This window comes from Trachymyrmex cornetzi, unplaced genomic scaffold (assembly GCF_001594075.2).
Source record: "Trachymyrmex cornetzi isolate Tcor2-1 unplaced genomic scaffold, Tcor1.1 scaffold1656, whole genome shotgun sequence".
NCBI classification, from domain to species: Eukaryota; Metazoa; Arthropoda; class Insecta; order Hymenoptera; family Formicidae; genus Trachymyrmex; species Trachymyrmex cornetzi.
The window spans coordinates 215623-227026 of NW_017296263.1; the positions used below are offsets into that span (position 1 = coordinate 215623).

The window sequence follows — 11404 nt, forward strand, 5'->3', positions numbered from 1 at the left end:
CCGGAGCCTTCGCTCAGTATAACAAGGACCAGCTCACGCCTGTTAAGGTACATCATCATCGTCATCATCATAATAGGCGGCTGCCGACGGTACCGCGTACGCTGACCCTGTATTTCTCCTGCGCGGCCTTCACCTAACTTGCGGCGTATGCGGCTCGCACCCTTGGCGCCCTTTTACGCGTTTACCCCATTTCCTTTTAACTGTATGTATCGATTCCGAAAGCCCGCGAGGCGCGACCACGGTGACCTTAAACACTTTGTCTCTATCTACCTCGCGTTATCGGGACCTTTTGAGATTCATTGCGCGGGTGACGTTCGCTCCAGGTGATGATCGTCGTCACGTGACATCTCCGCGGCTCTCGCACGACCGGCTCGAATACCCGACCCCCCCTCGCGCCAGGTTATGGAAATTTGGCTCTAGCTAGACAACAGGAACATCGTATCGCTATTTAATCTCCGAATATACAAACGAAGACTATTTCCTTTCTCCTTACACTAGATCACTACGTGACGTCTGTATATTTTGGAAACTATCGTAAATTCAGCTGAGGTTAGGCACTGCATGTACAATGCCACAATGCCACAAATCTTTTTTATTTGTTTTTCCTTTACTGCAAATAACTTATTTTGCAATATAAAAATTCAAGGTTTACATCTGTCTTTTTCTGTAAAATAATAAATCCGAGACCATGCAAGAATATACATACGTAGAGATTGTGATACATTAATTAAGGGAAAATAAGCGTGTAAAGTAAAATACTAAAACTGTCATTTCCATCACGTACAGATAGAAGGAAGTGACCACCCAGCGCTCATAACGGAACACAATGACTTGGGCTCTCAGAGGTTTTATGACGCACGGAGTAAGCAAAGTTTTAAATATGATCACCTGAGAAAGGAGGCGCAAGATTATGAATCTTACGAACCAGATCCCTTAGCGGAGCCTTGGAGGTCAGCCCTTCAAGAAGAAATAACGAATTATACTCAAAGTCATTATAGACATGGCGCTTGCTCAGTTTTTGGAAAATCCCTTGGAGGTAATTGTTACGTCGATCAATTGACTTTAAACAAATCAGAGGACATTGTGAGTAACAATTGTTTTTTTAACGCAAGCAGGAAACATAACGCTAACGGCATGCATAGAAGATCATCAGTTTCAACCTAAAAACTTCTGGAATGGCCGCTGGCGTTCAGTGTGGACTGTCAGTTTCACCCCAAGTTCGGGTAACGCTGAACTGAGAGGTAGTCTCAAAGTACAAGTACATTATTATGAGGACGGAAATGTACAATTGGTCAGTAGCAAAGACGTGAAGGAGAGCCTGCCGATCTCCAATGAGAAGCAAACGGCGAAGGATTTGATACGGTTTGTCGAGGAATCTGAAAACGATTATCAAACGGCAATTTCCGAGAACTATCAAACAATGTCCGACACCACCTTTAAAGCACTACGAAGGCAATTACCAGTAATGCGAACAAAAATTGACTGGAACAAAATTGTGTCGTACAGTATTGGCAAAGAGCTTAAAAGTCAATAGAAATAAATTTTTTTATATTAAAAGAAATAATTAAAAAAAGCGCATTTTGCTGCATGAGTGAAGTCTGGAGGTGTGATGTGCATGGGAGCAAATTACACTATTAAATAACGTCTGACTAGAGATATTCGACTCATGCATGCCACTCAAGGTTCCTCTTGACTCCATATTGTATGTTGTTACGAGAAGCAATAAAACAAGAAGGTCAACATTTTTGGCGTTGTCAATTGTATCAAAAAATTAATTAAAAGCATAATTTTTTTATATCTACATGAGTTTTTCATAAAATAATGTAATGTTAAACGGCTTGATAAACATTATTTTTACAAATATGCTAATTCTTGTAAAATCGAAATTTTATATCCGACAACGGAACCTTTGTATAAATCACGCTATTTTTTTCGTTTTGATTAATCATTTTTCTTAAACTAATGTCCATGATATTCGCATTGTGCAGCATAGTGCAAGATATAATCTTTGGACATAAAAGCGATAATAAGTATCAAAGATAAAAGATCTATTCACTATTTATAGTGGGGTAATGGGGATCCTTGTTCTTATGTTAAGTGATTGAACTGAAGTTGAATTCAATGTGTTGAATAGCTTGAAATTGTGAGACACCGATAGCGAAAATAAATTATAATCATGTAGTTGTGATGTAATGAGCAGATAAAGGCAGTTTTTCAACGGATAAAATTTATAAATTCCTGCAAACTTTATCAAGAGTATAGTAACATCAGTGATATCTTATAATTATTTATATTTTTACTTTTAATAACACTCTTTGAAGAATATTATTATATCTCGTATATTATTGTAATAAGAGGAATTAATATGCAATGTTATTCACTGAGGTTATTATTTTATTGATAATCTTGTCATTACATTGATCTGCTCTAGCACAATTTATCTATCACTTGATGGTTCACCCTGACTCAAAGCAAAATAATTTGAACTATTTTATTATAGACCGTCTATCTGATACTTGAATACTAAAAAGTAAAATATGCTGTTTACGTTTTATGATATGAATATAATTGTGAAACACGATTAGAGCCTGTACGAAAAATGCTACATGATACAAAAAAAGGTTTTCTTACGGATGTGACGATGTGCGAATAAAGTAGCGAAATTGATAGTTTACGTCAGGTATAAGGAAGATCTTTAGACTGATTCTCATTTTTTTTTAAAAGAAGACAAATCTGTAACGCTTAAGTCTTAGATCACTCAAAGCGACTCGATGACACATCTCGTGTATTTAAAAATTCGGTTTAAAGAATGATATATATATATATATACATATATTCTCTGATTATTGTGTTACTTATCGATACAACATGCTGGGGCCATGGGTGATATCAAATGCATAATATATCAAATGTAATACGAAGACATTAGATGTGTCTATCCATGATTTGTCAGCCCGGTACCGAACACCGTTAAGTGTTCATTACCGCGTTCAATACACAAAGTACGAGAAACAAGGAAACATAACTCTTAACAGATATTAGTGGGCAAGGCCTACTATTTTTATCCAACTTTACATTTCATAAAGGTATAAGTCTATATACATTTTTGTTAAAATGTATTGTTTTATAATAAGTATGTCTATTATATACTGGATACGTTGCAAAGTTTTAATGAACTACTGAATGAAATAAATGTTAATCATTGCGCAACTTGGTTTCTAAATTAAATCACATTAGATGTAGTAGTCATGAAAAAGTCATTCGAGTTCGAAAGCAGAAGTGGGAAATCTCTTGGTGCTATCGCTTACTACACATTACACAGCCAGACATTGTACGCGAAAACGGAAAACTAACAAAGTACATAATATATTGTACATTGTAGAATGTAGCCTATAGCCTGCTGGAGCCTTAATCTGTTCACTTTACGTTGGGGAATGGGGTGGGTATGGAGATTGGGTCTCGGGGAATATACTATGTACATATGTTATTTGGATGAATGAATGCGACGATGCGCACCATCATTTGACTCTTAATACAATAGGATTCGAAACGTGTGTGTAATATTATTCATACTTTGTAAGTTACATCGTAATTCAAGGCATCATCTTTTTAGTCACAGTACAGCTCTTAAAAGGGGAAAGAAAAGAAAAACGCAAGTTCTTGCCATTGATACTTAAGGGTGATTAAATAAAAGTACATATGAATAAAATACGTTAATTAAATTACTTGTTAGAATGTGAGGCGCGATAACAAAGTTACTCATGTAAATACAATCGCACATATGCTACTTGGAGTCGTTGTTTGTATTACGTATGTAAATTACAAAATGGGGCGTTGAAATGTTTCGAATCTTGTCAAAACTCTACACGACATAGTTGCCTACGATATTGAAAACTAGGTATTACCTACAATCGAGTGTATCGTAACATAACAAAACGCATGTCCTTATGTAAAAATTTAAACACAAAATACATTTATCAGTTAAATTATGTATTATTGAATGTTATGATTGATTAAATAAAGTGATATGACACTTTATACTTGTGCTCTCGAGTCTAAAAAATTCTCTCATAGAAATATGTTTTGCATACAAATTAATTTTGTGTGATGCAAAGTGTTTTCTCTGTGAAAAATTGATTATTAACTTAGGTAAAACAATTTGTTAAATTATTTTAATAATTATTTTAATATTTATACTTGATGATCATACATATTTTCTTTTTATAGAAACTTCAAGTTTGTATTTAGATTTCTATCATTGTCAGATTAAAAAAAAGAATATAAAGCTGAAACTGTATCAACAAAATATGTATAGGAAAATGTATATATTTATCAAGACTTGGGGAATACAGCACTATATATAGATTTTTTCTATATATCAGATAAAATGGCTACAGTCTAATAACTCTAATAGAACAATCGTCATATCGAGCCATAATTAAATAAGTTTAATTAATGAGGCTATTATTTTTCTGATTTTATTTCAAATGTATTATTATTACTATCATTGCGCGTGGATTATTTTCATTTTTGAGTTGTTTTTGCGGATTTACTTAGTAAACAAACATTATACTACGTATTGCATTTACTTAAAATACAAACGTGATTTAAGGCTAAAATAGAAATACGTACCCCAGACAAAGCGCGCTAATCATTACTGTACTCGATGTAAGATGCAAAAGGTAAGTATCCTCGGGCATGTGGTGAATCATACGAGAAAACGTCACGAGAATGTCTTGACAAAATTTGACGTTCAGAGCGGCCATCTATGTTTACACACCGGCCGTTGCTAAATGGCAACCAAACGGAGCAGCCTGAATAGTGTGTGACTGCATAGTGATGCTGCTCGTTTCAACTATATTTGTGCGCAACGCAGCTGTATTAGTGCATTTGTGTTTCGGAAGAAACATGAGAGTACAGGATAGTTGAGATAATTGATTCCTTCTTCTTCTTTATCATGTATTTAACGTATTAAAAAATAAAACAAATATGATATATTGGGCAACACGACCAAGTGCCAGCGCCGCCAGCGGTGGTGTCATCTATCGTACTCGCATGTACTACCATTCCCGCGCCGCATAATCACGATCCGATAGTAGCCACTCTGTATATTCATCGCCGCCATCTCCGCGACTTTCGACAACAACGAGCGGAATAAAGTGGAATATTTCAGAGCGGCGTACTTACTTTCGCTGCCTCTCGCCTTCTGTGGATAAAAGTCGAAGATCATCTTGCGAGAAATGGCTTACAACTTCCCCGGGGTACCAGCAACCGCTATGCCACCCATGAGTGAGCGATAACCGATTCCCTTATTAATCGTTACTGCATTTGCCTTTCTTCAAATCGATTCCATCCAAATCTGTTACCCTGACGCCGTTTGTTTCATTGATATACAATTTACAGGCATGGGACCAATAGGTCCGCTGGGTCCGTTAGCAGGACAGAGCTTTATGGAACTGGCGGGTCAAGGTTTTCCACCGTTACCACCACCGCCCATACCACTACCTGGCATGAACGATTCGCCCCTGGAATTTAGTACGAATAAGAATCAGCCTCCGATAGTGCGAGAAACATCGGACGATAGCAATGATAGGAGAAGCGACAAAAATGACAATAGAAGAGATCGGGAGAACAGGGATAGCCGTGAAGTCCGAGATAACAACAGAAGGTGGTACTCTATTTTTGTTTGTTCTATCAAATTATATAGGAAATATAACAAGTTGCATGAATAACAATTACAGCCTTTTATAATTTATCTGCTTAAAATCCAGTTATAACTTGTTCATTATGTTTGCAAAAGATCAAGAGGAGAACGCAGCGATAGACGCGACAGAGATCGTGACAGGAGGGAGGAGAGAAGCGACCGAGATCGAAGGGACGATCGAAGAACCGAAGAAAGAAATAACTCAAATTCTTCAAAGAATAATAGCAATCATGCGAATAATTCTAACAACAACAACGAAGTTTTGTCGTCGACAAATACAAGCAACGCGCCGAGCATAGGCACGCAGATGGAACCTGCTACAGGTGTTTGGGGAATGGGAGTGGGTTATCCTATGATGGGTATGGGTCCCATGGGACCAATGGCACCCATGATGGGCGAAATGGCATTGGGTCCGCATATGAGTCATACACATGGTTACAATCCAATGGGCATGGGTATGATGTCACATGATGGCAGTATGATAGGCGCTCAGATATTAGGTGCTGAACAGATTATGACAGACGCAGCGCAAATAATGACCGCGAGCTTACCACCGCCACCGATGACGCCTCAGGGCACCAAAGAAATCATACATTGCAAAAGTTGTGTATTGTTTCCACCAAATCCGAATGCTCCACCACCTACCACACGAGAAAGACCACCAGGATGTAGGACAATTTTTGTGGGAGGTAAGCATTGCACATTGAATAATAAATTACTTAAAAATCTTTACATAATCATACTACCTACACAGGGTTGCCAGAAAACATTACCGAAGCTATAATACAGGAAATATTTGAACGATGTGGAGAGATAACTACTTTGCGTCTTTCTAAGAAGAACTTTTGTCATATACGCTTTGTTTTGGAAGCTAGTGTTGATGCAGCAATTTATTTATCAGGTTATAGAGTAAGAATAGGATCGAGTGGAGAACCTGCAAATACCGGTAGACTTCATGTAGATTTTGCTCAGGTTTGTTACTTACTGGAAATTGTTTACCCAAAAATGTATAATTAAATTCTACTTATATATAATCATTAATAATGATTTTAGGCTAGAGATGATCAATATGAATGGGAATGCAGACAACGACAGTTACAAAGGGAGCAACGTCATAGAGAAAGAGTGGAAAAGGAGAGACAAAGACCACCGTCAAGTCCACCTCCAGTAGTACACTATACGGATCATGAGGCATCGAATATCTGCGAAAAAATTAAGCAAGATGATACGTTTATGAAAGCAGTACAAGTGAGTAGTCATTTTAATGAACATTCTAATACATACTTCAGTTTCTAGTTACATCAAGTAACATCTCTGTATTTTCGTGATCCAAACGTGTTGTAGATTGTTGTAACATGGTTAGAACGAGGAGATTGCATCAAACGTAACGCCAATATCTTCTACTCCATGATACAATCAACAAACTCTCATGTGCGACGGCTCCTGACGGAGAAAGCTGCTTACGAGGAGGAGCTACAAAAAGCCAAAGAATTAATGAAAGGAAGAATGCAAGGACTTCTCATACAATGTATGTTTATACGCTTTCTTATTTTTCTATTTTTAAGATAGCTCCGTATTATCGTACATATTTCGTGTGCGCTAAGAAAATCCGCATTGGCTGGTAAGTTAATTCTGGCATAAAGAGGTCCAACAACCAATAGAAGGAAATCCTTATTTGGATATAGTAAACGCAACAAAAATCGTGATTATTTCGTTCGTAATCTCAAAGTAACAACAGCGGTATTCATTGCATTCTTCACACTGTGTGTATGACGAATCCTTGTACCACGTATTGAGTTCCGATAAAAAGCAGAGATTTTTCTTAAACCAGTTACGAAGGTATGTTACATCGTTACGTGATAATTAAGAAAAATGATTCGTGACATTAAGGTACAACAACCGATTATAATCAGGTACAAAGTCAAATCGAATGTTAAGCTTGTCGATCTCAACGTATGATATTCTGAAAACCGGCTTTTGCATATCAAGTGATACGCTTGATGTAAAACCTACTCTTAATACCTACGACGAAGTACTTCTCTGTCTCGTCACTAATTTTAGCAATCTCTCAAGTATATCATGGCGAATTCGTCTATGAATTCTGTTTGTGGTCAATGCACAATTGGAGGCAACTCGGTAGGAAGGATCAGAGATAGTAGGCGAGGATAAGGTGGGTGAAAAAATCCTATCTTCTCGGACTTAGGATCCAACAAAACCAACGAACGAAGCCGATTTATCGCAAATTCTATCTCATAGAGTCATAGTGTACTTGAAAGTTGCATGCTTGGCAATGCTAAGGAATAAGGGTGATGGGCTGGGCATCCATTGTTGAAAGATTATTTTGAACTGCAGATTGAGACTTTTACACATGTATCGTTTTATCAGGTATTCATGTATATGTAACGTAATGTATCGTACGAACGTTTAATAAGGCGCGAAACCATGTTCGTTGTTGTTCAAAATAGTCCTTAACATAGGAAGTCCGCGAATTGCAAGTCTTCGGAATTACATTATCCGCAGTACGGTGGAAAGGCGAACAATGAGAGCGGAATGTTTGGTGAAAACAACTTTACGTTAGATTAGATGCGCTCCAACACTCGGCACAATCTACGTGAGACTCCGTGAGACTCCGTAGCTGTACATATGTACGAAAAATCACGCTCTGATTATTAAAGGAGGGATCGTTCCCGTCGAGGAATATCATGATATAACTAAACGTTTAATATAACGAGTATGCGTAATGAGTACTAAAAGCATAGACGAAACTACCGAGCTTAGAGTTTCAAGCAAAAGGTATACAACGGAGGATTTGTTGTGTTTTTTTGTATGCAACATGCGACCACATGTCATCAACAGTCAGTCAGATCGAACGAGTCTTTACTGCGGCCAGCCACAAGAAAGTCTGGGATCACTTCACTAAGGCGCAGAGGAAGAACATCGAAATGTGGAAGAAACAATCCTCGGTATGTATGTAACGCACTCTCACATGCTAGTAGCGTGTCTTCTGTATACTTCCTCTTTCTCTTGCGTAACTTAAAATAATCTCAGAATCTTCTCTGTCGCAATATGCTCCTCTGCGCGTTTGCACGATATCTCCAAACACGGTTGTTTTGCAAATTGTATTTTTAAGATATCACAGGTAAGTGACAATTGAGAAAAGAATCGAGTCGCCTGCTATAAATAAAAAAAAAAAAGAAATCGGTCAGACACACGCTTCTCTTCGTGCGTTATAATTCGATACTTTATCGTGGAATGCCGTGACAGTATGGCAGATAAATCCTGTCGGCAACACGCACAACATTAAGAACAACATATGGAACAGAAGGTAATACGAGATTAGCACTTTCGGATCGAAAAGCAACTACAGACTATCCAGCATGGATTTGCCTTACTTTTTTCGAACAGCGTTCACTCGATATACAATACTTGTTATTTCTGTACTTCAGAGCTGCATCTGCTTCTTACAATCAGGTAAGCCCAAATCATTTTGAAAAGGCGAGCAAAGTCCTGAAACACTTCTGTAATGAAAACTGAGACAAAATCGTATGCGGTATCGCGCCTAAACTCTGAATTACAGAAATGTACGAAACTACATTTTAAAAAATCAGTACTGTATATTAATTAAAAAAAAAAAGAAAAAACAATAGAACCAGTCACGTTTAGGGATGTATTTAAATACCATTGTTTGAACAGCAGATAGGAAATTACATACTTTGCATGCATTTGTGTGAAAAAACAATGGTCATGATTTAGAGCATTTTATAATTTTCGTTATTCGTAATGACAGGAAATAAAAGCGGTACAGCTGGAAGATAGTCTAATTGAAGGCGAAGGTGAGATGGATGTATCGGACTCGGAGGAGGAACCTCAACGTAAGAAAACACGCAATCAATTGGACGGTAATCAAGAGGACGTCGAGAGACTGCAGAGTCTCAAAGAAGAAAACGACAGTCTGAGATGCCAGTTGGAAGCGTACAAGAATGAAGTGTGTATTAATGCGAATCGATTTGGTAACCGGGAGAAAAGTTTTCGAAAAATTTCTAATTACACATCTTTATAGGTGGATCTTTTGAAATCGGAAACAAAAGCCGAGATGGAGGGAAAGGAGAAACAAATGAAGATGCTGCAGCAAACGCTGAAAGGTATGCAAGAACAATTGATGCAGTCCCATAAGCAGCAGGTGCAGGATGATCAGAAGATCAAGGACTTGACCGTCAAGCTGAATGCCACAAAGAAGGAGGAGCCTAGAGAAAGTGAGATTATCACACTTGACAAGGATGACGATATTAGCGAGGAGCCACGTACACCGAAGCAACACATTCTCACCTCTAACTTTGTGCAAGTCACCCAGAAGGATGCTAAACTTATTGGTAATATAAAAATTTTGGAAATAATTTTGGAAAATCATTTTAAAACAATGTCAGTTGTAATTTTGCTAATATATAACATACGTTGCAGGACTTATAGCGACATTTCTGCATATCCATCCGTTTGGTGCAAGCGTGGATTATTTGTGGTCCTATCTGCAGAAAATGGAGCCCGGTATTAAACCAAGTGAAGTTGAAGTTTTAATGCAACGTTTTCCACAGGTCTTCAAACAAGAATTGTTCGGCATTGGCGCAAATATGGAAAGACGTTGGCAATTTTCAGGTTTTAATGTTTATCGCAGTCATTGAATCTAGACGATTGAATGTAAAAATAACTGTGAAAGTACATTTGTCTTGTTGTTCATCTCTTTCTCTTTCGTTATTGTCCGCGAGTGCAATCGAGATCTGTCCGTGACAAGCGTATAGAAACGATGAAAAGTCTGACGTCGTTGTGAATTAATAAAATATCTTTACCGATTCTTAATTTTAACGATATAAACAAGTATCTCTTAATTTCAATCCTCCAAAAATTATATCCTGCAATATCTATCAAACTTCTCAGACAATAAATCAAGTTTAATTTAGTGCCCAAATCAAAATTAATTTTATAAACATTGTAAGGATTTTTGATTAATCACCATTACTATTGTTGTGTGCGTGTGTGTGCGCGCGCGCGCGTGTGTGTGTGTGTTCTCTCTCGTTCTTATCGTTTTGTGTTTAAAGAGCTTTATAAATCGCGGTATAAGTCTACGGTCATGTGCGTTGTCTATTTTAAAACTGTTTTCCTTGGCAGTTGAAATCGCTAATAACTTGTTTTAAGCCCTGCGCACAACAGAAGGAATTAAGAATAAAGAATAAAAATTTCAACCTATCAGAAACTGTGCATTCCGATGTATCCGATTTCTAATAGGTTAAAATTGTTTAATCTTTATTCCTAATTCCTCATTCTTTCTATTGTTTGCAGGGCCTTAGGGTGCGTCCCGATGGAGAAAGAAATAGCGGAACGGAACAGTAACGGAAAGGAAGCAGAGTGGGGATTAACCAATCAGAATGATTCCGTTCCGCTTTTTCACACCCGGGTTCCCCATGGTAAAACAATTCTTTCGCATCCGTAGCGGAATTGAGTGGAATATTGTTGAGAAATCCAACATTGTGTGGAATTAAACGTGGATTTATTTAAGACATTTGTGCCCGATATTAAAACGATTTTCCAATCGTGCGTGGAAGATAAGAATAAATGTAAGTTTATCTATTATTTCTATGCATGTGTGCTGTGTACATATATACGAACGAAGTATGTTTTAAGGTTATTAAATTGTCGCATTTCCTAAAT

The 11404-nt window shown here is 37.4% G+C and overlaps 3 protein-coding genes across 3 annotated transcripts in view; 2 read left to right on the forward strand and 1 right to left on the reverse strand.

Moving 5' to 3' along the window:
* Window positions 1-1818, forward strand: part of cpa (F-actin-capping protein subunit alpha) — a 3664-nt gene extending 1846 nt beyond the window's left edge. Inside the window, exons 2-4 of the mRNA XM_018504267.1 lie at window positions 7-47; window positions 787-1036; window positions 1116-1818. Coding sequence (XP_018359769.1) covers window positions 7-47; window positions 787-1036; window positions 1116-1534 — 710 coding nt within the window. The 3' untranslated portion in view covers window positions 1535-1818. The remainder of the gene's footprint in view (window positions 1-6; window positions 48-786; window positions 1037-1115) is intronic.
* The window catches only part of LOC108759027 (uncharacterized), a 14135-nt gene extending 9166 nt beyond the window's left edge, over window positions 1-4969 (reverse strand). Inside the window, exon 1 of the mRNA XM_018504282.1 lies at window positions 4633-4969. The gene's annotated coding sequence lies outside the window, so the exon portion shown is untranslated. The remainder of the gene's footprint in view (window positions 1-4632) is intronic.
* Window positions 4970-5085: 116 nt separating this feature from the next.
* LOC108759026 (ecto-NOX disulfide-thiol exchanger 2) lies at window positions 5086-10606 on the forward strand. Its single transcript, XM_018504281.1, has 10 exons — window positions 5086-5289; window positions 5404-5668; window positions 5801-6393; window positions 6459-6676; window positions 6758-6952; window positions 7049-7232; window positions 8561-8667; window positions 9492-9689; window positions 9765-10074; window positions 10163-10606. The coding sequence occupies exons 1-10, from the start codon at window positions 5241-5243 to the stop codon at window positions 10378-10380; spliced, it is 2337 nt and encodes a 778-aa protein (XP_018359783.1). The 5' UTR covers window positions 5086-5240; the 3' UTR covers window positions 10381-10606.
* Window positions 10607-11404: the final 798 nt, after the last annotated feature.